The 27155-nt window shown below is 49.0% G+C and overlaps 1 protein-coding gene across 1 annotated transcript in view; it reads left to right on the plus strand.

Annotated features, from left to right (window-relative positions):
• Positions 1 to 26848, plus strand: part of sirt2 (sirtuin 2 (silent mating type information regulation 2, homolog) 2 (S. cerevisiae)) — a 56012-nt gene extending 29164 nt beyond the window's left edge. Inside the window, exons 10-15 of the mRNA XM_072489861.1 lie at positions 1304 to 1359; positions 8356 to 8432; positions 13269 to 13320; positions 16247 to 16314; positions 20197 to 20263; positions 25977 to 26848. Coding sequence (XP_072345962.1) covers positions 1304 to 1359; positions 8356 to 8432; positions 13269 to 13320; positions 16247 to 16314; positions 20197 to 20263; positions 25977 to 26147 — 491 coding nt within the window. The 3' untranslated portion in view covers positions 26148 to 26848. The remainder of the gene's footprint in view (positions 1 to 1303; positions 1360 to 8355; positions 8433 to 13268; positions 13321 to 16246; positions 16315 to 20196; positions 20264 to 25976) is intronic.
• Positions 26849 to 27155: the final 307 nt, after the last annotated feature.

Below are 27155 nucleotides of genomic sequence, written 5' to 3' on the forward strand. Positions count from 1 at the left end.
CCTCTTGTTGATGTTGAGCCTGTGCTACAATAGAATACTTGCTTCGAGTTGGTAATTAGGCTCCTCTGTCCCCAACTGGTAAAGGATTAGGGGATCATTGCTCTCTGCCCCTTGCGCCCCCATGCCCCTCCTCCTCTCGCACTCCCTGCCCATTGCCCACCCACTCAGCCCCTCATGCCCTGCCTCTCTCTCCTCCCCTCTTTGCGCACACACACTCCCTATCTCTCTTTTCCCTTTGCGCACACACTCTCTCTCTTCTCCTGCTTTGCACACTCTCTCTCCCCTCCCACTTTGCACTCTCTCTCTCTCCTCCCCTTTGCACATTCTCTCTTTCCCCATTTGCACACTCGCTCTCTCCTCCCACTTTGCACACTCTCTCCTCCCCTTTACACACTCCTCCCCTTTGCACACTCTCCTCCCCTTTGCACACTCTCCTCCCCTTTGCACACTCTCCTCCCCTTTGCACACTCCTCCCCTTTGCACACTCTCTCCTCCCCTTTGCACACTCCTCCCCTTTGCACACTCTCTCCTCCCCTTTGCACACCTCCCCTTTGCACACTCTCTCCTCCCCTTTGCACACTCCTCCCCTTTGCACACTCTCTCCTCCCCTTTGCACACTCCTCCCCTTTGCACACTCTCTCCTCCCCTTTGCACACTCCTCCCCTTTGCACACTCCTCCCCTTTGCACACTCCTCCCCTTTGCACACTCTCTCCCTTTTGCGCACTCTCCCCATTTGCACTCTCCTCCCCCTTTGCACACTCTCCTCACTCTTAGCACACCCTCTCTCTTTCCCCATTGTGCACACTTTCTCCTCTCCCTTTACGCACTCTCTCCTCGCCCCTTTGCGCTCTCTCTCCTCCCCCCCCCCCCTTGCTTGCTCTCTCTCTCTTTCCCCTAGCCCCTTTCACTTCCTGTTTCTCTCTCCTTCTCCACCCTTGCACTCTGTCTCCAGCAGGAACCACTGGGTGGTGTTCAGGCGCAGGATGCGAGCTCTTTAATATCAATCAGCCAAGCTGGAGCTGGTTTGACGGAGCAGAACGTTCATGCAGAGAGAACGTCGGATGTACACTCCGGGTCAGTTTTGTGGGTTATAAAGGATGAATAATGCACCTGTGTCTCCTAAACAAAACTGGTTGCAAGAGGGATGTCTTTCCTTTTCCGAATCCCTCCCCGAGTCTCCTGTGACCCAACAGACACATTGATTGTCTTGTTGTGCTGAGAAAAGCGCGACTGTAAAGCATGCTTTGATATTGTAAAAGAAACTGTGTACTGAACGTAATCCTCATTCATTCCTCTAAATAGACATCGTGTTCTTTGGTGAGAGTCTGCCCCAACGATTCTTTGCCACCATGGAGTCCGTAAGTATAAGTATAATTGCAGCCGGCAAAGTCAGTGTTGAAACGTGATTGATTTCCAAAGCTGGTGCTTACCAAGTCTCTCAAGATTGGGGCAATGATGTTGGAGTAACAGGTGAACGATTAGCAACCACTCAGTAGAGAACCTACCCCCACCATTCTGCGTTAGCTCAACATCTTTTTACAATTGCACAGCTCTTCCTTGAGACTTTTCCCTGTCTGGTTAATGCCCAGTGAAATCTTTTTATTTTAATTTTAAAAAGAGCTTGCATCTTAGAGGAGGGCTCAAGTCAATCCACATCCAACAACCTGCTCTGAAAACTCTGCTCATGGTTTGACCGCTGTGACCAATTCTACCACAGCAGCTAAGACAATCTAGAACATTCTAAATCATGCAATCTGCAACATTCTAATGGGGTGAACTGAATATTTATTTCTCCCAATGTCAACAGATCCCTTAAAAAATTCCAGGAAATCTTCATCAGCGTCTTGGTCAAAAACGAAGCAGTTCTTCCTTGGACCAGAGTACATCCACCGCACTCGAGGGCAGTGAATTCCACAGATTCACCACCATTTGGGAGAAATAATTTCCCCTCATCTCTGTTTTAGATCTGCTCCCCCTTATCCTAAAACGATGAATTCTCATTCTAGAATGCCCCACAAGAGGAAGCATCCGCCACACGCCTACTTTGTCAATGCCTTTTATCATCTTGTACACTTCAATTAGATCTCCTAAACTCGGGAGAATATAGGCCTAAACGGTCTAGTCTCTCTTCATAAGGCAAACCCCTCAAGCGGGATTCTCTGATCCTGAGGTTAAGTGCTTCTCGACGGCATCAACATGGCCTCAGGAGCAGCGATTCTGACCCCTGCTGGGGGCCAGCATGGCACTGGAGCGACCCACGCCTCTCCAGCTGCCGTTCCCCAGCGTCAGATGGGCGCTGCAGCCCTGCGCATGCGCAGTGGCTCCCATCTCCGCACCAGCCCCGACGCAACATGGCGTAGGGCTGCAGGGGCCGGCACGGAACAAAAGAGGCCCCCAGCCTGAGAGGTAGGCCCGCCGTTCGATAGGCCCCGATCGCGGGCCAGGCCACGGTGGAGGCCCCCCCCCCGCCCCTCACCAGGCCCCTGACTGGCGCCGTGCCGACCGCACCGACGCCAGTGGCGCCGATTCTCGGCTCTCTGGTGAATCGGCGGTGGGGCGCGATTCGCGCCCATCCCAGCAATTCTCCGGCCCGGCCCCGGGGTGAGGGAATCCTGCCCTCATCTCTGGAACCAAGCTCCTGAACGTCCTCTGAACTGCCTCCAAAGCATCTCATCCCTCCTCAAATAAGGGGACCCAAACTGTGCACAGTACTCCAGGTGCGGCCTCACCAATACCCTGTACAGTTGGAGTAACACCTCCGTGCTTTACGGTAGTGGTTAGCACTGTTGCTTCGCAGCTCCAGGGTCCCCGGTTCGATTCCCGGCTTGGGGGTCACTGCCTGTGCGGAGCCTGCACGTCCTCCCCGTGTCTGCGTGGGTTTCCTCGGGTGCTCCGGTTTCCTCCCACAAGTCCCGAAAGACGTGCTTGTTAGGTGAATTGGACATTCTGAATTCTCCCTCTGTGTACCCGAACAGGCGCCGAGTGTGGCGACTAGGGGCTTTTCACAGTAACTTCATTGCAGTGTTAATGTAAGTCTACTTGTGACAATAAAGATTATTATTATTATTAGAACTCTATTCCTTTCGCCAGAAATGCCAAAAAGCCTGCCATCCTTATCTGGTCTGGCCTACATGTGACTCTAGAAATGTGGTTGACTCTTTGAATGCCCCTCTGAAATGGCCCAGCGAGAGACACCGTTCACGGGCAATTAGAGATGGGCAATAAATGCTGGCCCTGCCCAGCCAAGCGACACCCACTCCCCATGAATGAGCATTTCAGAGACTGTAATAAACATGCTGAGGCATCACAGGAACGTTATCAAACAGTAACCACCACTGAGTCACTGAAGGAGGATGTTACAACTGGTGACCTAAGATGTGGTGGGTTGTAGGGTCTGTGTTCAAGGAAATGAATGAAAAGAAAAACAGACATTACCTGCATTTATATAGCACCTTTCACCAGCACTGGACATCTCAAAAGTGCTTTGTCGCCAATGAAACACTTTAGAAGTGTCGTCATTACTGTTGAAATATGGGAAACAGGGCAGCTACGTTGTGCACAACAAACAGCGATGTGATAATCACCCAATGGTCTGTTTCTGTGCTGTTGATTTGGTCAGTAACTGGCTTCAGATCGAGGAAATTCCCTGCTCTTAGACATAGACATTGAATTCACAGTGCAGCAGGAGTCCATTCAGCCCATTGTGTCCGCACCGGAACCTGGAAAGAGCACCCCACTTAAGGCCAGACCTCCACACCATACCCGTAACCCAGCAACCCCACCCAACCCCATTGGGCACTGAGAGGCAATTTAGCACAGCCAATCCACCTAACCTGCACATCTTTGGACTTGTGGGAGGAAACCGGAGCACCCGGAGGAAACCCACGGGGAGAACGTGCAGACTCCACACAGACAGTGAGTGACCCAAGCCGGGAATCGAACTTGGAACCCTGGAGCTGTGAAGTGCTAATCACTGTGCTACCATTCTCCCAAACATGGGAGAGAAGGGTTTAGGGAAGGACTTCCTGAACTATGGATCCAGGCAGATAAAGGCACAATCCTCATAGAATCCCTGCAGCGCAGAAGGGGACCATTCAACCCATCAGGTCTGCAACAACTCTCTGAAAGATACTCTACCTAGACCCACTTCTCCGCCCTATCCCCGTAACCCCACCAATCTTCATATCTTTGGACTGTGGGAGGAAACCGGAGCACCCGGCGGAATCCCACGCAGGCCCGTGGAGAACGTGCAAACTCCGCACAGTCACCCGAGGCCGGAATTGAACCCGGGTCTCTGGGAGACAGCAGTGCTAACCGCTGTGCCACCGTGCCGCCCAAGAACAGAAGGTGCTGGAAAGGCTCAGCAGCAACTGTAGGGAGAGAGGAACCTAGTTAGAGTCCACCTGGCTTTTCACCAGAACTAAAGAGAGAGAATGTGGTGGATATTAAACTCTGGCTGCGAGAGATTGCAACAAGAAGTAGCAACTTTGAGAAGAAGAGACAGGTGGCATGGTGTGGGAGGGGGATGGAGGGGGAAGAGGGGGGAGTTTTATCGAGGCAATACAAATATGGAATTTTAAAAAATAAATAGAGTTTAAGATGGAGGAGAAAGGTCACAGTCTACAGTTGTTGAACTCAATGCTGAAAGCTGGAGCATCGATCTGAAGCCAGTTACTGTCCAGAAGAACAACAGCAGAAAGAGTTTGCACGTTCTCCCCCGTGTCTGCGTGGGTTTCCTCCGGATGCTCCGGTTTCCTCCCACAATCCAAAGATGTGCAGGTTAGGTGGATCGGCCGTGATCAATTGCCCCTTAGTGTTCAAAAGGTTAGGTGGGGTTATGGGGATAGGTGGGCCCTAGGTGGGGTGCTTTTTCAGAGGGTCGGTGCAGACCCGATGGGCCGAACGGCCTCCTTCTGCACTGTAGGGATTCTACCACCCGTTCCTAATGAAGCTCAGCATTGTTTATTTGTGGGTCTCTAAATATGCTGCCTCTCCCTCTGGGACACTCCAGTGCTCCAGCCATACCCCTGTACTTTCTCCGAATGCTGACCAACTATGGAGGGCATCACAGCCGAACCCAAGAATCCTCCTCGTCTCCCACCCACCCCCCTACATCTCCACCATTCCCTTATTTAAAAATCACAAGAGGCTTTATTTCTGGCGGAGCAGTAATACCGCTCCCAGCAGACCGAGAGCAGCGACTTACAGTGCTGGCTCCATCATCATGACTGGGGAAAACACACATATTTCTAATCGTAAAATCGGCCGATTCGTCACAAAAATGGTCAGAAGCCGGAAGGGGGGGGGGGGGGGGGGAGGGGGGGGTGAAGGATCCACTTTATTACAGTCATTAAAGTTTGGTCTAACTGAGGAGTGAGTGATATTTTAAGATTGCCGCAGCAAAGTTCCCTTGAAGTGAATAGTCACAGGAAGCAACAACCAGTAAATGATGCCTGGTCAGTGGTGAGATTGAGACGTGTTTGAGGTCACTCCGTGCGTGCTTGGTGCAAAAGTTCTGTTATTAGTCTTTCTTCAAGAAACCTACCACAGAATTTTAAACTCATTTAATATAAAACCTTTGTTACGGGGAAATATGACAATTATCTTAAATTGGTGTCCTCTGGTATTCAACTGAAGCCAATGAGTTAACCAGACTTATACAACTCTCCGTAATTTTGAACATCTGTGTTAAATCTCCCCGTAACCTTCTTTGCAGTCGAGAAGATAATCCCAGTGGATTTGATTGACTTGTTCATCCCAAACTCTCCTTGCCCTCACGGAGGTCCATCCACCTATCACCCTCGACCTCCGGCTAAGTGTCGATTTAAAAATTCTCATCCTTCGTTTCGGATCCCTCTCCCGCCTCCCTCTTCTCCGTAATCTCCTCCAGCCCCCACAACCCTCCCCGAAATCCCTGCGCGCAGCTAATTTGGGCCGGTTTGAATCGCTCCGCCATTGGCGGCCCTACCTTCGGCTCCCCCAGCTCCGGAATTTCCTCCCTAAACCCCTCTGACCCTCCTGCTGTCAGAGATTCCTTAAAACCTTCCCCTTTAATCATCGGCCCTAATTTTTGCTTTATGTGGATCAGTGTCAGACTTTCATAGAATCATAGAATTTACAGTGCAGAAGGAGGCCATTCGGCCCATCGAGTCGCCACTGACCCTTGGAAAGAGCACCCTACCCAAGCCCACGCATCCACCCCATCCCCATAACCCAGTAACCCCACCTAACCTTTTTGGACACTAAGGGCAATTTATCATGTCCAATCCACCTAACCTGCACATCTTTGGACTGTGGGAGGAAACCGGAGCGCCCGGAGGAAACCCACGCAGACACGGGGAGAACGTGCAGACTCCGCACAGTGACCCAAGCTGGGAATCGAACCTGCGACCCTGGAGCTGTGAAGCAAGTGTGCTAACCACTGTGCTACCGTGCTGCCGTGTTTTTTAGCGCACCAACGAATCTTGATACATTAAAGGCGCAGTATATAAGTTGTCGTTGATATGGCACCGTTCATGCGAGTCTTTTAAGTGCTGTCACAGGCTGTGATGGAGAAACCGTTGCTGTTCCATAGGCAGCAATGATATAAATGATTAAATTAATTCATATTGATCGCGGCCCTGGGTCACTCCGTTTGGAGTTTGCACATTCATCGTGTCTGCGTGGGTCTCACCCCCCCCCCCCCAAAGATCCACAACCCAAAGATGTGCAGGGTAGGTGGATTGGCCACGCTAAATTGCCCCTTAATTGGAAAAGAAAAACAATTGGCTACTCTAAATTTCTAAATAAAGGTTAATTCGTATCGGTGATGGTGACTGAGGGAAGGAGGTTGTCAAACCTGGTTGGGGGGGGGTAGAGAATGTGACAGGGAATCTTCTGTGTCTATTCAAGTAGGCAGGCAGGACTTTGGTTTAATGTTGCACCCGAAAGGCAGCACTTCTGACAGCGCGGCACGCCCTCAGTGCTGTCGTGCCAGCTCACATGCTTGAGTCCTGGAGTCGGACTCGAACCCCCAACTCTCCGACCTCAGTGCAACCACTGGATCAAGGTGGCAAGGGAAAGACTTGCGTTTACTTCCAAAGGTTTTACATTCTGAAGACTTCTCCTGTATCAAATCGCTTGAAATCCAATTAATCCTATGCAGGCCAATGAGGAGACTTTTTAAGTGTATTCTGAAAATCGCAATTAGCTGACAGACTGATTCATCTATCTCATGGGAGTTTGTGCAGAATATCTACAGGGCGCTGGTGAACTATACTGCACCCAAAAATCCTTTGTGCACCAAACAGAAGGGAGCTATGACCCTCTGTTTCCAGTACTCTGACTCACTCCTTAAGTCCATGTTAAGAAGTTAATATATGTTTTTAAAATTATGCCTCTGCATGTTTCCACTTGAGTTTTTGTCACCCATGTATGTGTTTATTTTTCTCCACTTCAATTCCCGCTATTCAAATTTCCAATGGAAATGACCTATGTGATTATGCCCTCCCACCTGTGGCGGTGCTGTAGCGCCTCAGTTTGCGTCTCCCAGCTGCTTCACTGTTACTGCAAAGAAACTCTTAGCCCCCCCCCCCCCACCCAATCCACTTCTCTGGTGCCCGGGTTCCCGATGCTTTGTGGATTTAATTGCCAATAATTCAAAGCGCATCTGTGCACCTTTGTCTAAATATCCCCCGTGCTCTTTTAATCATTCACCTAAGGACTATACACTTAGCCCTGTGTGCAATGTCACAGCTACTGCCCAGTGGTTATAAAAACGGCTTAGCTCAGTTGGCTGGACAGCTGGTTCGTGATGCAGAGCGCAGCCAACAGCCCGGGTTCACTTCCCGTACTGCTGGAGGTTATTCACGAAGGCCCCAACTTCTCAACCCCACCTGAGGTGTGGTGACTCTCCAGTTAAATCGTCGCCAGCCAGCTCAAAGGGGAAAGCAGCCTCTGGTCATCTGGGACTATGGCGACTTTAACTTTACTTTTATACAAATGGTTGCCTTAATTGAAGACTTAAAGCCTTAAGGAAAGCCCAGCAAAGCCTTCAGGGTAAAGTGTCTGCAGCACATTTTATGAATCGTGTCAGGGGCTTTCTTGACATGGTTATTGTCAATGATTTACAGCATGTCTGGCATGGGAACGTCACCCTCCCTTGCCCATAACCAATGGCGATGTCATGATGCCACCAGATTCAACCCACCCGACCCTTGCATTTAATATGGAATTTTCTTTTTAATTTGTAAGTTAATTGCCTGTGTTTTTTTTTAACATCAAGCCACCCCGGTGACCAGGAAGGGGAGACTTTTATTTGTGACGATGCATTTCTTCGCCTGTATTTTTAATGAGCTTGTTTTTCTTTTGTTCAGGATTTCCCTAAATGTGACCTCCTCATCATCATGGGCACCTCCCTGCAAGTCCAACCATTTGCATCGCTTGCCAGCAGGTCTGTGGCGGGGAAAATCTTTCCCGGTTCGTTGGGGGCGGGCGGGCGGTGAAAACATTGGAAATGGTGTGAATTAAAAACTAAAAGCGCAAAATGTGCCACAGAGAAGCTTGGGGCACCGCAGGAAGCCATTCTGCCCATTGTGTTGCTGCTAGCCCTCTGTCAGGGGCTGAAGGTCATGCTGCCTCAGGAAAGCAACAGCATAGAGTTAAAGGGGAGGTTGCAAATGCCGAAATCAACCCTTGTTGAAGCCCGCAGAAGAGTAAGGCAACATTAAAGGGGCACGGTGACACAGTGCTAAGCTCTGCTGCCTCACAGTGCCAGAGACCCGGGTTCAATTCGGCCGTGGATGACTGTCTGTGGGGAGTCTGCACGTTCTCCCCGTGTCTGCGTGGGTTTCCTCCGGGTTCTCCGGTTTCCTCCCACAGTCCAAAGATGTGCAGGTTAGGTGGATCGGCCGTGATCAATAAGCGGGTTACGGGGACAGGGTCGGGGGAGTGGGCCCAGGTAGGGTGCTCCTTCGGAGGGTCGGTGCGGACTCGATGGGCCAAATGGCCTCCATCTGCGCAATAGAGATTCTATAGGTTAGATAGTTGGCTGACAAAATGAATAAGACCATAAGACATAGGAGCGGAAGTAAGGCCATTCGGCCCGTCGAGTCCACTCCACCATTCAATCATGGCTGATTTCAACTCCATTTACCCGCTCTCTCTCCATAGCCTTTAATTCCTCGGGAAATCAAGAATTTATCAACTTCTGTCTTAAAGACACTCAACGTCCCGGCCTCCACCGCCCTCTGTGGCAATGAATTCCACAGACCCACCACTCTCTGGCTGAAGACTTTTCTCCTCATCTCTGTTCTAAAGTGACTCCCTTTTATTCTAAGGCTGTGCCCCCGGGTCCTAGTCTCCCCTGCTAATGGAAACAACTTCCCTACGTCCACCCTATCTAAGCCATTCATTATCTTGTAAGTTTCTATTAGATCTCCCCTCAACCTCCTAAACTCCAATGAATATAATCCCAGGATCCTCAGACGTTCATCGTATGTTAGGCCTACCATTCCTGGGATCATCCGTGTGAATCTCCGCTGGACCCGCTCCAGTGCCAGTATGTCCTTCCTGAGGTGTGGGGCCCAAAATTGCTCACAGTATTCTAAATGGGGCCTAACTAATGCTTTATAAAGCTTCAGAAGTACATCTCTGCTTTTATATTCCAAGCCTCTTGAGATGAATGACAACATTGCATTTGCTTTCTTAATTACGGACTCAACCTGCAAGTTTACCTTTAGAGAATCCTGGACTAGGACTCCCAAGTCCCTTTGCACTTCAGCATTCTGAATTTTGTCACCGTTTAGAAAATAGTCCATGCCTCTATTCTTTTTTCCAAAGTGCAAGACCTCGCACTTGCCCACGTTGAATTTCATCAGCCATTTCTTGGACCACTCTCCTAAACTGTCTAAATTTTTCTGCAGCCTCCCCACATCCTCCATACTACCTGCCCCTCCACCTATCTTTGTATCATCGGCAAACTTAGCCAGAATGCCCCCAGTCCCGTCATCTAGATCGTTAATATATAAAGAGAACAGCTGTGGCCCCAACACTGAACCCTGCGGGACACCACTCGTCACCGGTTGCCATTCCGAAAAAGAACCTTTTATCCCAACTCTCTGCCTTCTGCCTGACAGCCAATCGTCAATCCATGTTAGTACCTTGCCTCGAATACCATGGGCCCTTATTTTACTCAGCAGTCTCCCGTGAGGCACCTTATCAAAGGCCTTTTGGAAGTCAAGATAGATAACATCCATTGGCTCTCCTTGGTCTAACCTATTTGTTATCTCTTCAAAAAATATTTAAGGGCATGTGGAGTGAGGAGAGTGGCTCGTGTGTGGAGAAATCCAGATGCTATAACATAGAAGCTGGAGGATCCCACGGTTGTTTGACAAGGCTATTAGGGTTACGGAAGTAAGGAGCAGGTAGAAAGAGGTGAGATACAACCAGATTGAATGGCGGTGAGGGGCTGAATGGCCTCCTCCTGTTCCTGTATTCTGCGACAATTCAATATGCCAAGTCAAGAAAACCAGAAGTGACAATCAGAGTCTAACCCACTGCCCAGAGCAGGTTTCTAGTTCGAATGCTTTTGACGCAGCCTTGCATTTCCAGTTTCCCCTTCCTCCTTTATGATGCTGTGATTTTACATAGCTTCGGCACTCGGTCTGCTTCCTAATCCAGTGTAACCCCTCCTACCCGTCGCTGTGCCACAATCCTGGAACTCTCCCTACCTGACAGCACCATGGTCGCACCTTCATCGCACATCAGAGAGACTGCAGACAGCTGCAGCTCAGAGGGATTTGGGGGTGCGCATGCATAAATCACGAAACGCTAGCACGCAAGTTCAGCGGGTAATTGGGAAGGCAAATGGAATGGGATATAAAAATAGGGAAGTCTTCTTAAAACTCTGCAAGACACGAGTTAGACCTCACCCGGAATACTGTGAGCAGTTTTGTTTCCCTTATCTAAGGAAAGATAGACTGGCATTGGAGGCCGTCCAGAGAAGGTTCACGAGGTTGATGCCGGGTATGGAGGGATTTTCTTAGGAGAGGTTGAGTAGGTTGGGCCTGTGCTCATTGGAGTTTAGACGAATGAGAGGCGACCTTATACCATATCAGATCCTCAGGGGGGTTGACAGGGTCTATGCTGAGAGGTTGTTTCCACTTGTGGGAGAGCCTAGGACCAGAGGGCAGAATCTCAGAGCGAGGGGTCGCCCATTTCAGACAGAGATGAGGAGGAATTACTTCTCTCGGACGGGAGTGAATCTGTGGTATTCTTTAATAATGATAATAATAATCTTTATTATTGTCACAAGTAGGCTTACATTAACACTGCAATGACGTTACTGTGAAAATCCCCTAGTCGCCACACTCAGGCGTCTGTTCGGGTACACGGAGGGAGAATTCAGAATGTCCAATTCACCTAACAGCACGTCTTTCGGGACTTGTGGGAGGAAACCGGAGCACCCGGAGGAAACCCACGCAGATACGACCGCAGAGAGCTGTAGAGGCTGGGACGTTAAGTATGTTCGAGGCTGAGAGATAATAACGTTTAATCAGTGAGGGAATCGAGGGTTATGGGGATAAGGTGGGAAAGTGGAGTTGAGGATTATCACCTCAGATCAGTCAAGATCTCATCGAATGACAGAGAAGACACTTTTAAAAAATTATTTTTAAGAGTACCCAATTATTTTTTTTCCAATTAAGGGGCAATTCCCGTACCAGCCTCCCCGAACAGGCGCCGGAATGTGGCGACTAGGGGCTTTTTACAGTAACTTCATTTGAAGCCTACTTGTGACAATAAGCGATTTTCATTTCAATTTAGCGTGGTTTAATCCACCTACCCTGCACATCTTTGGGTTGTGGGGGTGAGACCCACGCAGACACGGGGGGAATGTGCAAACTCCACACGGACAGTGACCCGGGGCCGGGATCGAACCTGGATCCTCAGGGATTCTATGGAATGTATTCCGTGATCCAGTCCACTGATGCCTGGGATAGAGAGCCTGAAACGTTCCTCCCTGTGTCTGCGTGGGTTTCCTCCGGGTGCTCCGGTTTCCTCCCACAATCCAAAGATGTGCAGGTTAGGTGGATTGGCCATGATAAATTGCCCTTAGTGTCCAAAATTGCCCTTAGTGTTGAGTGGGTTTACTGGGTTATGGGGATAGGGTGGAGGTGTTGACCTTGGGTAGGGTGCTCTTTCCAAGAGCCGGTGCAGACTCGATGGGCCAAATGGCCTCCTTCTGCACTGTAAATTCTATGATAATCTATGAGGGGAAAGATCCTCCCAGCATCTACCCCATCAAGCCCCCTCAGAATCTTAAATAAATGCAAAATGCTGGAAATGTGAAACACTCAGCAGGTCCACGAGCATCATTGGAGAGAGAAACAGCGTTAACGTCTGAAGTGTGAACATGAGGAGTCATAGGCCCAAACTGCTGATCCTTTCCTCATAAGACAACCCTCTCTATCCCATGATTCAACTTTTGTGAACCTTCTCTGAATTGCCACCAATACAAGTAAATGCCTTCAGGTACACGGCCCTAAGAAGGCGATGGCAGCCATAGACTCCCGTTGAGCTGGTCTGTGACGGTGCCTGGCAAAGTCCTGCAGTGGTTTGCCGTCACCTTCTACAGTCTGGCTGACCGGGAAAGAGAGACCTTGAATCTACACAGCACCGTTCACGACCACAGGGCACCCCCAAAGTTCTTCCCACCCGCCGTCAGGTGTGTCAGAAGGATTTACCGGCTCGTAATCAACCTATTTGGCCACATTACGAACTCGCCTTCCATGGCCTTCAGGTCCTGAAGTGAGACTTGAACCTGGAGCTTCCGGTCCAGAGGTAGGGATGCTAACCCATAAACAACCCCCCCTATCTCCCATCCAAGAATATCCATCCTTAAATAAGGAAACCAAAAATATACACCACCTTCTCAAAGGGGCGTCTTAGTGATGGGTAATAAAGACTGGCATTGTCAGCATTACCCACAGTCTAGGAATGAACATTAAAAAAAAAAAGACATGGCCCACCTGAGATCAACCACTGCAGGAGAGTTTGAGGCAGAAAACTGGGACCTCTCAGATTCTGCGACTCTCCGGTGATATCTGATCAGAAGCATGTCGAACAAACGAGCTGCTCCCCCCATGGAGATGACTTATTCATTTGAAATAGATCTGATCTCGAGTCCATACCACTGCTGGTGGCGCTACAGGATGTCGGGATGTTACGAGCTGTGCTCTGGTTCACGAGGGTATTGTGCTAATGATGCTCTCTTCCTCTCTCACCCCAGAGTGTCTGACACAACACCTCGGCTTCTCATTAACAAGGAAATCACTCGTCAGGTGGGTAACAGCACAAGAAAGGCTTTCTACCCCCTGATCAACTTATACGGAACTTGAAAGCATGTAGTCCTGAGGTGGTCTGTGAGAGAGAGAGACCTTGAATCTATATAGCGCCATTCACAACCACAGGACATCCCAACGCGCTTCCCAGCTAATGAAGCATTTTTTAATTTCATTAACTAATTCAATAACTTTAATGCTGGAAAACTGGTCGGTCAGTTTGAGCACAGCAAGATCCCGCTCACAGCAATGTGGTCGTGACCAGATAACCGATCAACGTCACAAGAACAGATTGTGGGATAAATATTGGGAGCGGACAAGTCCTCCTACTCATCTTTGAATAATGCTTCGATTAATGTCTAAGGGATCTGTTACTGACTGAAAGGACAGACTTTGTCCCCGATTAACATCATCTGACAGTACAGTACTCCCTCGGTACTGCACTAGAAGCATCAGTTTAGATTTTAGGCTCAGGCCTCTGTTACGGGGCTTGATCCCAAGAGTTTTTTTTCCCCCTTTATTCTTTCATGGGATGTGGCGCATTTATTGCCCACCCCTAATTGCCCTTTCAACTTCTCGCTCGGCCATTTGAGAGGGGCAGTTAACAGTCAACCACATAAGGGGCACGGTGGAGCAGCGGTTAGCACTGCTGTCTCACGGCGCCGAGGGACCCGGGTTCGATCCTGGCACCGGACCCCTGTCCATGTGGAGTTTGCACATTCTCCCCGTGTCTGCGTGGGTTTCACCCCCACAACCCAAAGATGTGCAGGGTAGGGGGATTGGCCGCGCTAAATTGCCCCTTAATTGGAAAAAAACAATCAACCACATCGCTGTGGGCCTGGAGTCACGTGTAGGCCAGACTAGGTAAGGACGGCAGATTTCCTTCCCTAAAGAGGCTTTAGTGAACCAGATGGGGTTTTTACAACAATCGATGAGCGTTGTCACGGTCGCCGTTACGGAGACCAGCTTTCAATTCCAGATTTTATTCATCGAATTTAAATTCCGCCAGCTGCCGGGTGGGATTCGAACCCGTGTCCCACAGCATTCGCCTGAGCCTCTGGGTTACTAATCTGGTGACATTACCTCTGTGCCACATCTCACCCAGAGGTGACACAACTGTCACCAGGCTTGACCCACAGCCCAGGGATTCTGTTGTCGCCCATTGGCATATTGTGAAATGAAGTTTCACGTATCTGGTAACTTGGGGAAAAGTTTGAGTAAAATGACCCTGAGCATGGCTGGACTGTCACTAAGAAGCTTCATGGTTTGATTCACTTCAGGGAATGGATCCTGGCGTCTGTATCGGCCTGACCTACATGTGACTCTTCATAGCCCTACTTCTATAAACTATTACCTCGACTTCTGAGGTTGACTGAAACCAATCACTGAAAGTGGCAATGCATGTGGATAAGGTGGTCAAGAAGGCGTACAGCATGCTGGCCTTCATCAGTCGGGGCATTGAATATAACAATGTGCAAGTCATGTTGCAGCTGTACAGGACCTTAGTTAGGCCTCATTTGGAATATTGTGTACAATTCTGGTCGCTGCACTACCAGAAGGATGTGGATGCTTTGGAGAGGGTACAGAAGCGGTTTACTAGGATGTTGCCTGGTATGGAGGGCATTAGCTTTGAGGAGAGGCTCGATAAACTCGGTCTGTTCTCACTGGAACGACGGAGGTTGAGAGGCGACCTGATAGAGGTCTACAAGGTTATGAGTGGCATGGACAGAGTGGATAGTCAGATGCTCTTTCCTAGGTTAGGAGAGTCGAGTACTAGGGGACATAGGTTTAAAGTGCGTGGGGAAAAGTTTAGAACAGATGTGCCAGGCAGGTTTTTTGACACAGAGGGTGGTAAATATATGGACCGCGCTGCCTGGGGAGGTGGTGGGAGCAGGTACGATAGAGGCATTTAAGGGACATCTAGACAAATATATGACTAGGGTGGGAATGGAAGGATACGGACTCCGTAAGTGCAGACGGTTAATTTTAGGCAGGTACCATGGTCGGCGCAGGCTTGGAGGGCCGAAGGGCCTGTTCCTGTGCTGTATTGTTCTTTGTTCTCTGCGTTTTAAAGGCTTTTCTTTTAGGGGAAACCAGGGAGAAAGGAACAAAAAGTTACAGACTGCTGGCGTGTGAGGTGAAACAAACTCTGGCAAAGATCTTTGGGACAAAGGGGCTGTTTCTGTGCAGTGTGTTCTCTATTTTGATAGAGTTAAAGAAGAAGGTCTTTTCACTGGCAGGAGTCGATCAATCGAGGGCACAGATTGAGGGGAACGACCAAAAGAACCAGAGGGGGAGCCGAGAAAAAATATTTTTTCCACAGGGACTTGTGATCCAGGATGTGCTGCTGGAATGTGTGTGGCGGGGGGGGGGGGGGGGGGGGGGGGGCTGGCATATATATCTCATAGTAACCTGCAAAAGGGAAGTTGGATAAACGTATTTGAAGAAGGAAGCGTTTGCAAGGTTGTGGGGGAAGGGCAGGGAGAGCGAGACTAATTGGACTGCTCTCACCGACATGATGGGCTGAATGGCCCCCTCCTGCTCTGTAACACGCCGTGACTCCTTTCCAGACCAGCAGCCCCCAGAGATGTCATCGGGATGGCCGATCTGAGGGTGGGCTCTGATTGTTGATCGTCTGTGTGTCGTGATCCAGTACCGTTACCACTTTGGGCAGGATAGTGGTCAGTAGCAGGAATATTGACTAATATCCTCCTCCTGACCGGCGCTGAAGCCAATCGATGTTAATGCAGGAAATGAAATGGTGGAACGGGCTCGAAGGGCTGAATGGCCTCCTCCTGCACCTATGATCCTCAGTACATACCCGAGGCTTGCTCTTGTGGTGGGTCAGTGCAACCTTTTTTTTTAACCAGTGTAATTAATTTCTTACACCGAGATGAATTATCAGATTTTTCTTTCTCTCCTTAAGGGTGACCCCGTGATGGCCTTATTGGGCCTTGGAGCGTCTTTGGACTTTGACTCTGAAAAAGCCTACAGGCAAGTTTTTGTGTTATTAAAAAAAAACCCTTCCTATTGCATGACCTCTGAGCTTGTTACCGAGTGCAGATTTGGAACATTGCAACGAGGGGGAGAAGGGTTCATGTGACACTGCGAGTTCTCGGGAGCAAGAGAGCGTAAATAGATGAAAAAATGAAAATCGCTTATTGTCACAAGTAGGCTTCAAATGAAGTTACTGTGAAAAGCCCCTAGTCGCCACATTCCGGCGCCTGTTCGGGGAGGCTGGTACAGGAATTGAACCGTGCTGCTGGCCCGCCTTGGTCTGCTTTCAAAGCCAGCGATTTAGCCCTGTGCTAAACCAGATGCTGGGGTTCCAGGAATAAAGAGTAAAAATGAAACTTAAAGGAAGAGAGACTGTGCAGAATAAACCTAGGAGATAAAAACGACAGAAGGGCAACAGGAGAGAGATTGGATAACTAAAGAAGGAACCTGAAAATAGAATCCAAGAGAAGCTTTTGGAACCAAACAAAAGATCTACTTGAAAGGGGAGCACGGTGGTGCAGTGGGTTAGCCCTGCTGCCTCATGGCGCCGAGGACCCGGGTTCGATCCCGGCTCTGGGCCACTGTCCATGTGGAGTTTGCACATTCTCCCCATGTTTGCGTGGGTTTCGCCCCCACAACCCAAAGATGTGCAGAGTAGGTGGATTGGCCTCACTAAGTTGCCCCTTAATTGGAAAAAATAAATTGGGTACTCTAAATTTATTTTTGAAAAAAAAGATCTACTTGAGATAGAAAGAAAATGCTGGAAAATCTCAGTAAGTCTGGCAGCATCTGTAGAGAGGGAAAATAGAGTTAATGTTTCAAGTCCGTATGACTCGTACGAGCGATAGAGAGGGAAAAATGTGATGGATTTTATACCGTTTAAGAGGGGGTGGAGCAGGAGGATTAAAATAGAAGAGCCAGGGATATGTGGGAGTCCAGGAAAGATTTGACATGTCTTGGACACAAGACAAAGGGAGTGTTAGCGGTAGTGTTAAAGACTAAAGCAGGTGCTGATAGTGGCATAAAGCTATGATAGCAGAATGTGTTAAAGCAGAACAAGGGTCAGTGCCCTGTGAAAGCAAAAGTTAAGAACAGCTGACACACGGCCCTTTGGGGGAGGAGTTGGGATAAGCAAATTGGATTTTTTTTTTTAAAGAGGGTCAAGTTGGAGGAGAGAGTTCATGGTCTGAAGTTGTTGAACCCAATGTTAAGCCCAGGAGGCTGTAAAGTGCCTTAATCGGAAGATGGTACATATCAGAAGAAGGCGATGTCTGACTTGGAGCTAGTGCTAAGAAGGTTCACTGGCTTGATTCCCGGGATGAGATGGTTTTGTATGAGCGTTTTCATAGTAATCAAAGAATTTACAGTGCAGAAGGAGGCCATTCAGCCCATCGAGTCTGCGCTGGCCCTTGGAAAGAACACCCTACCTAAGCCCACACCTCCACCCTATCCCTGCAACCCGGTAACCCCACCTAACCGTTTTGGACACTAAGGACAATTTAGCTTGGTCAATCCACCTAACCTGCACATCTACTCCGTCTCCCCCCCCCCCCTCACCCCCCCCCAAAGCTCTGAGCCGGAGGCTCCGGGTTCGCGGCAAACAGGTTGAGTGTTGATCTGCAAAATCCTTCCAACAAGCTGGAGGTAAGAGCGGGCAAGATTCCTGGCTCAGCCATTTTAGGTCGGGAGTGACACCCCTTAAGTTGTAGCACTGTGGGATGTGAGAGTCGCTGACTAGGTGGGATGTGGGAGTCGCTGACTAGGCCAGCATTTGCTGCCCATCCCTAAGTGCCGTGGAGAAGGTAGTGAGCTGCCTTCTTGAACCGCTGCAGTCTATGTGGTGTAGGTACACCCACTGTGCTGTTAGGAGGGGCAGTTCCAGGATTTTGAGGCAGCGGCAGTGAAGGAACGGCCGATATATTTCCAAGTCGGGGTGGTGAGTGACCTGGCGGAGAGCTTGCAGGTAGTGCGGTTCCCCATGTGTCTGCTGCCTTGTCCTTTCGCGTGGTAGAAGTGATGGGTTCGCAAGATGCTGTCTACGGAGGCTTGGTGGGTGCATCTTGTAGACGGTACACACGGCTGCTGTCGTGCGTCGGTGGTGGAGGGAGTGAATGTTTGTGGAAGGAGGAGCAATCAAGCGGGGCTGCTTTGTCCTGGATGGTGTCGAGCTTCTTGAGTGTTGGAGCTGCGCTCATCCAGGCAAGTGGAGAGTCCATCACACTCCTGACTTGTGCCTTGTAGATGGTGGACAGGCTTTGGGGGGGTTCAGGAGGTGAGTTACTCTCCGCAGGATTCCCATCTAAATGATAATCTTAACAATGGAGAAAGTGAGTTTGTGGGTAATGGACACATCTTTAAAGACAGGTAAAACAGGCCAAATTTTAAAAATGCAACTGAGGTTCTGGGCTTTTCATATGAAGGTGTTTGAATATAAAAGCAAGTTGGCAATATCAAATTTGTTGTGTACTACGGTTTAGAACGAAAATTTCCCTGATCTCCGTTACCTTGAATTTGTGTCCCTGGTTGTGGAGAATGTGGAACTCACCATCACGCGAGTGGTTGAGGTGAATATTTTGGATGTGCTTAAGAGGAAGCTTGGTAAACCCATGAGGGAGAAATGAATCGAAGGCCACACTGTCAGGCGGAGATGAAAGAATGCGGGGCCACAACTGCTGATGTGGGCCGAGTGGCCTTTCCTTCAGCTGTGTAATGGGACTTGGCCTCAGAATCCAGACACTGTCCACACTTTGCTTTCAAATTGTCACGCTGCCACTTAAACCTTTATTCGTCAGCTAAACTACCCAACCCCTCAATTAGGTCCCAGTTACACACGACCATCCAAGAGCATTTCGAAATCCCAGATTTGGTGTCCCAAAGCGGGTTTATCAAATCTCCTTTTCCAACCTATTGGGTATCCTGTAATGGTCACTGTTGGCCTTTCATCAGGATTTTTGACTTTAATTTGGAAAGTCACACATTGCACATCTTCCCGTCTGTGACTGTCAAAATGGTGGTTATGGTCGGCTTAATTATACTGAAGCGTATTGCAGAGTGAGCAGGACGCTGCTGCCCTTGTCTTTCGAGTCACGGATTTTAGAATTGTCCTCGCTTTTAAATCCCTCTGAGGCCTGCTGCCCCCCCCCCCCCAATATCTCTGGAAACTCCTCCAGTTCCCACGTCCCGAGGTCTCTGCACTCCTCCGAAGCAGATCTCTCGCAATGTTATCCCACTGGCGGCACAGTGGCACAGCGGTTAGCACTGTTGCTTCACAGCGCCAGGGTCCCGGGTTCGATTCCCGGCTTGGGTCGCAGTCTGTGCGGAGTCTGCACGTTCTCCCCGTGTCTGCGTGGGTTTCCTCCGGGTGCTCCGGTTTCCTCCCACAAGTCCCCCCAAAAAAAGACGTGCTGTTGGGTAATTTGGGCATTCTGAATTCTCCCTCTGTATACCTGAACAGGCGCCGGAGTGTGGCACTAGGGGCTTTTCACAGTAACTTCATTGCAGTGTTAATGGAAGCCTACTTGTGACAATAAAGATTATTATTATTAAAACTTGGGCTGTCTTGACCCCAAGCTGCATAAACCTCTCTGCCATCCCTCCTCCCTGGGAAGATGCTCCGAAAATCTTCCCGTTTGGCCAAGGTTTCTCCCGTCCTTGTATGTCGGTGTCAACCTCCGTTAGACAGTCACCCCCGGGACGTTAACGGCACTACATAAATTCAGGTCGTTGCTGCTGACGAGTGGATTCTGGACCCTAGGCCTCACTAACCTTTCTGTCTCTCCGCCGGATGGATGTCGGCCAGATGATGTAAATGGGTTTGGTTTTAATGGGATATCCCAAAGATTGACTCTGCCCTGAAATGACACCCTCTTGTCTCAGCAGGGATGTGGCTTATGTAGGTTCCTGTGATGACGGCTGTCTTGCTCTGGCTGATCTACTGGGCTGGAAGGTACTGTAATGTTTCTTTTAGATTTCATCTGCCGCGCTCTGTATCTCGGTCTTGGGTCAATGCTGGTTATGACGCTATGAGATAATTTACCAAGGGAATGCGAGATGCTGGCGCAGTGGTATTGTCACTGGGATAGTAATCCAGAGGCCCAAAATAATGCTCTGGAGGGGAGTGGGGGGGGGGGGGGGGTTGCAATGGTTCAAATCCCACCATGGCAGCTGGTGGTATTAAAATTCATTTAATAAAAATCAGGAATAGGGCAGCACGGTGGTTAGCACTGCTGCCTCACGGCAGGTTCGATCCCAGTGGAGTTTACACATTCTCCCCGTGTCTGCGTGGGTCTCACTTCCCACAACCCAAAGATGTGCAGGCTAGGTGGATTGGCCACTCTTCATTGCCCCTTCATTGGAAAAAAAAAAGAATTGGGCACTATAAATTAAAAAAAGTTTAAAAATAAATAGAAACCTGGAATTCAAGTAATAGTGACCATGGAATTAGCATCAATAGGTGGTGGTGGTGGAAAAGTCTGTGGTTCAGGGTCACTAATGTCGTTTTAGGGAAAGAAATCTGCCGCCCTTAACCCGGCCTGGCCGACGTGTGACTCCAGACCCTCGATGACTCTGAACTCCCCTCTGAAACAGCCCAGTGAGTCGGGAGATGTTGGACTGCACTAATTCAAGGCAGGAAATCGACAGCTTCCCAAGGGCATTTAGGGATGGGCAATAAATGTTGGCTTTGCCAGTGATACCCACAATCCTGTAAATTAATTTTTTTTAAAAAGGTGCAACATTGAGGAAAGTGACACACCTAGTCCGAGACAGGAGCACTGATCTTTTAATCCAAAGGTTTATGGTTTAGAAATCAGCCCCGACCGGTGGAAGAATCTGTTTCCAGACTGCAGAAGATCCGCACCCCAGATGTGTGGGTCTGCACCTTTCCGCAGCTTGACACTTAACTGCAGAGTTTCAGCTCCGTTCAGTCGATAGCGCTCCTCCCTCTGCGTCAGCTGGCTTATCGAGACCTCAATCCAGAATTGGCAAGGTAACCAAAGCCCCCCCCCCCCCCCGCCAGTCCTTCCAGCATTTCGATCCTCGGCGGGAGAGGATTAATGGCCATTCGTCTGATTTATTGTCTGTAGTCGCTAACCAGGTTTGCAGACCATAGTCGACGATGACATTGACACGAAGGAAAGCAGTTTTCTGTGTCGAGTCTGCTTTGGAAACCAGTGATGAAGTGCAGTAGGATGAGGATTAGAACAGTCAGGCTGGCACAGCAGGGGGTTTTCCATTGAATATAGGAACAGGAGGAGGCCATTCAGCCCCTCGAGCCCGTTCCACCATTCGATGGGATCATTGCTGACCTGTGACACAACTCTGCATACCCGCCCAATATCCCTAAATACCTTTGGTTAACAAAAATCGGTCCATCTCGGATTAAAAAGGAACAACTGTTGGAGCATCAATTGGGGAAGAGAATTCCAAATTTTGCCCACCCTTTGTTACGGGTGGAAACATTTCACCCTGAGAGTTCCGTTCACCGTCCGTGTGCAGTTTGCACATTCTCCCCGTGTCTACGTGGGCCTCACCCCCACAACCTGAAAACGTGCAGGGTGGGTGGATTGGCCACGCTAAAATTGCCCCTTAATTAGGAAGAAAAGAATTGGGCGCTTTAAGAACAAGAACAAAGAAAAGTACAGCATAGGAACAGGCCCTTCGGCCCTCCAAGCCCGTGCCGACCATGCTGCCCGACTAAACTACAATCTTCTACACTTCCTGGGTCCGTATCCCTCTATTCCCATCCTATTCATGTATTTGTCAAGATGCCCCTTAAATGTCACTATCGTCCCTGCTTCCACCACCACCTCCGGCAGCGAGTTCCAGGCACCCACTACCCTCTGTGTAAAAAAAACTCACCTCGTACATCTACTCTAAACCTTGCCCCTCGCAACTTAAACCTATGCCCCCTAGCAATTGACCCCTCTACCCTGGGGAAAAGCCTCTGACTATCCACTCTGTCTATGCCCCTCATAATTTTGTAGACCTCTATCAGGTCTCCCCTCAACCTCCGTCGTTCCAGTGAGAACAAACCGAGTTTATTCAACCGCTCCTCATAGCTAATGCTCTCCATACCAGGCAACAACCTGGTAAATCTCTTCTGCACCCTCTCTAAAGCCTCCACATCCTTCTGGTAGTGTGGCGACCAGAATTGAACACTATACTCCAAGTGTGGCCTAACTAAGGTTCTGTACAGCTGCAACATGACTTGCCAATTCTTATACTCAATGCCCCGGCCAATGAAGGCAAGCATGCCGTATGCCTTCTTGACTACCTTCTCCACCTGTGTTGCCCCTTTCAGTGACCTGTGGACCTGTACACCTAGATCTCTCTGACTTTCAATACTCTTGAGGGTTCTACCATTCACTGTATATTCCCTACCTGCATTGGACCTTCCAAAATGCATTACCTCACTTTTGTCCGGATTAAGCTCCATCTGCCATCTCTCCGCCCAAGTCTCCAAGCAATCTAAATCCTGCTGTATCCTCTGACAGTCCTCATCGCTATCCGCAACCTTTGTGTCGTCTGCAAACTTACTAATCAGACCAGTTACATTTTCCTCCAAATCATTTATATATACCACGAACAGCAAAGGTCCCAGCACTAATCCCTGTGGAACACCACTCGTCACAGCCCTCCAATTAGAAAAGCATCCTTCCATTGCTACTCTCTGCCTTCTATTACCTAGCGAGTTCTGTATCCACCTTACCAGCTCACCCCTTATCCCGTGTGACTTCACCTTTTGTACTAGTCTACCATGAGGGACCATGTCAAAGGCCTTACTGAAAGCCATATAAACAGCATCCACTGCCCTACCTGCATCAATCATCTTTGTGACCTCTTCGAAAAACTCTATCAAATTAGTGAGACACGACCTCCCCTTCACAAAACCCTGCTGCCTCTCGCTGATACGTCCATTTGCTTCCAAATGGGAGTAGATCCTGTCTCAAAGAATGCTCTTCAGTAATTTCCCTACCACTGACGTAAGGCTCACCGGCCTGTAGTTCCCTGGATTATCCTTGCTACCCTTCTTAAACAAAGGAACAACACTGGCTATTCTCCAGTCCTCCGGGACATCACCAGAAGACAGTGAGGATCCAAAGATTTCTGTCAAGGCCTCAGCAATTTCCTCTCTAGCCTCCTTCAGTATTCTGGGGTAGATCCCATCAGGCCCTGGGGACTTATCTACCTTAATAGTTTTTCAAGACATCCAACACCTCGTCCTTTTTTATCTCAGTGTGACCCAGGCTATCTACAAACTCTTCTCCAGGCTCAACATCCACCAATTCCTTCTCTGATGAATACTGATGCAAAGTATTCATTTAGTACCTCGGCCATTTCCTATGGCTCCACACATAGATTCCCTTGCCTATCCTTCAGTGGGCCAACCCTTTCCCTGGCTACCCTCTTGCTTTTTATGTACGTGTAAAAAAGCCTTGGGATTGTCCTTAACCCTATTTCGTGGCCCCTTCTAGCCCTCCTGACTCCTTGCTTAAGTTCCTTCCTACTTTCCTTATATTCCACTCAGGCTTCGGCTGTTCCCAGCCTTTTAGCCCTGACAAATGCCTCCTTTTTCTTTTTGACGAGGCCTACAATATCTCTCGTTATCCAAGGTTCCCAAAAATTGCCGTATTTATCCTTCTTCCTCACAGGAACATGCCGGTCCTGAATTCCTTTCAACTGACACTTGAAAGCCTCCCACATGTCAGATGTTAATTTACCCTCAAACATCCGCCCCCAATCTATGTTCTTCAGTTCCCGCCTAATATTCTTATAATTAGCCTTCCCCCAATTTAGCACATTCACCCTAGGATCACTCTTATCCTTGTCCACCAGCACTTTAAAACTTACTGAATTGTGGTCACTGTTCCCGAAATGCTCCCCTACTAAAACATCTACCACCTGGCCGGGCTCATTCCCCAGTACCAGGTCCAGTACCGCCCCATCCCTAGTTGGACTGTCTACATATTGATTGTTTTTTTAATTGCTGGGCTGGGCCAACATTCGTTGCCCCTCCCTGGTCACTTCAACCGAGTGTCTCGCTCGGCCATTTCAGAGGGAAGTTAAAGAGTCAACCACGTCGCTGTGGGCCTGGAGTCACCTGTAGGCCAGACCGGGTAAGGTCGGCAGATTTCCTTCCCTAAAAGGGGCATCAGTGAACCAGATGGGTTTTTAACAACAATACTAAATTCTTGTTCCCCATTACCGAGACTAGTTTTCAATTCCAGAAATATCAATTTGTTAAAATTAATTAACCATCCACGAGATGCTGTGGTGGGATTTGAACCCGTGACCCCAGAGCATTCGCCTGGGATTCTGGATTACTAGTCCAGGAGGCACGGTAGAGTGAACTTTACTCTGTGGGTGACTGGGGGCTTTATTTCTAAATCCCTCCATAGCCTCGCTCCTCCCTAGCCCTGTAACCTCCTTCAGCCTTATGACCCTCCCAGATCACTGCACTCATAGTCATTTGGTTGTGCAGATCCTGAGGAGAGCCAACTACCGTTGTTCGCGGGGGTCGTTCCGATCCCATTAAATCGTGCGGGGGGGGGGTGGGGGGGGACGCGAAGGATGGACTTGCGCGTGAGCGGAGACAATAGATGGGCAGTGCGCGCTTTCTACGTGGGAAAGATGTGGTGGAGGTGACAGCTTAACAGCCCAACAGTTTGACATGAGAGTCTTAAATCGCGGACGAGCAAAGTTTGGGGGCCGCGATTTGGTGTAAATACACATTCACGCAGGTCAACAATTTCACAATAGAGGGGGTCACGAATACCAGGAGGTGACTTGCTGGGGAAGAAAATAGACTTTTGTCGAAGCTTTTCAACTTGCACTGATCAGGACGATTCGCAAGAATACCAATGTACTGTGCCAACGAATCAGCATTCTCCTCTCATAAGGGTGGTGCAGTGGTTAGCACTGCTGCCTCACGGCGCCGAGGACCCGGGTTCGATCCCGGCCCCGGGTCACTGTCCGTGTGGAGTTTGCACATTCTCCCCGTGTCTGCGTGGGTTTCGCCCCACAACCCAAAGATGTGCAGGTTAAGTGGGTTGGCCACGCTAAATTGCCCCTTAATTGGAAAAAATGAATTAAATACTCTAAATTAAAAAACAAAAAGCATTCTCTTCTCATCCAGTATAAATTGTTGTTTCCCATGGCATTGGTATTCTTGCAAATTGACCTGATGAGGGCAAAATGAAAAGCTTTGACGGAAATTGTGCCTCTGCACTCCTCCAACGCTGACACATCCCAGGTTTTCATCACCCCATCATTCAGGTGCCAAGGTCCCTGAGCTGTGCAATTCCCTCGAAAAACCTTTATATGGTCGGCACGGTAACAGTGGTTCGAACTGTTGCTTCACAGCGCCAGGGTCCCAGGTTCGATTCCCGGCTTGGATCATTGTCTGTGCGGAGTCTGCACGTTCTCCCCGTGTCTGCGTGGATTTCCTCCGGGTGCTCCGGTTTCCTCCCACAAGTCCCGAAAGACTTGCTGTTAGGTCATTTGGACATTCTGAATTCTCCCTCAGTGTACCCGAACAGGCGCCGGAGTGTGGCGACTTGGGGATTTTCACAGTAACTTCATTGCAGGGTTAATGGAAGCCTACTTGTGACAATAATAAAGATTATTATTAATAAAGATTATTATAATTCTCCCTGCAGGAAGAACTTGAAGATATTGTGAAAAAGGAGCATGCCTTGATAGATGGTGAGACGAAGGGTGCACAGGGCATGGCTGACCCCCAGGCCCCAGAGGAGAAGGAAAGCGAGCCGGAGGTGAAGAGAAGTGAGCAAGCGGCAGACACCGAGAAGGTGGATACGCCAGCCAGTTAACAAGGATGCCAATCAAGGCCTAATCCGGCCACGTGCCATCGGTGGGGGACATGTGTCTCCTGCCCCTTTTTTTAATACTTTGTGTTAACCGTTTGCAGTGGCTGCCCGGCCACAGGACTGATTCTCCCTCTTCCTATTACACTTACAACCTTCTACCATTCAACAGATGGTTCTCGTCGCATTTTGCTACGCCACCACAAAGATGTCACTGGTTTGCTTTTCCTTTGCGGGTTTGATTATAGACATCTAGTGGGGGTGGGGGTGTATAGCCGTAATCCAGTCAGACCAGACAGTACCCACGGCAACCTGAACAATGAAAGGTTTCTCTCCCCCCTGAAATCCTTGTGTGCTCATTCCTGTAAATCAAGTTGGGGCCAAAACTACTGCTCCCTAGAAGCCAACTCCACTCACAGAAAATTGTTTTTTAAATAAACAGGTGTGTTAATGGAGAGCTCTGTAGAGAGAGAAAACAATTGTCTGCCAAGTGTTGGAAAAGGAAGTCCTGTAACTAATTGGAGGGAAAATGTCTCACAAATCCAGGCTGATGAATATTAAACTTGAAACCCTTTAACCGTAACATCTTTAAATTCCTCTCAATGCAGAGAAACAGGTAATAATTATAGATGTAAATATATCTATATATATATAAAATGGATAGCACTTTTCTGGCGTTTAAACTGTGAAATAAAGCTTCAAATTCATTCCGTTTGATTCGTTTGTGGGTTTGTTTGATTATTTCAAACTTTATCGATTTCTTTTGTTCGATATGAATTGATAATTATATAATAACCTTAATTGTCACAAATAGGCTTACATTAACACTGCAATGAAGTTACTGTGAAAAGCCCCTAGTCGCCACATTCCGGCGCCTGTTCGGCTACACAGAGGGAGAATTCAGAATGTCCAATTCACTTAACAAGCACGTCTTTCGGGACTTGTGGGAGGAAACCGGAGTGCCCGGAGGAAATCCACGCAGACGCGGGGAGAAGGTGCAGACTCCGGAAAGAC

The sequence above is a fragment of the Scyliorhinus torazame genome, chromosome 25, assembly GCF_047496885.1.
Source record: "Scyliorhinus torazame isolate Kashiwa2021f chromosome 25, sScyTor2.1, whole genome shotgun sequence".
In the NCBI taxonomy this organism is placed as follows: domain Eukaryota; kingdom Metazoa; phylum Chordata; class Chondrichthyes; order Carcharhiniformes; family Scyliorhinidae; genus Scyliorhinus; species Scyliorhinus torazame.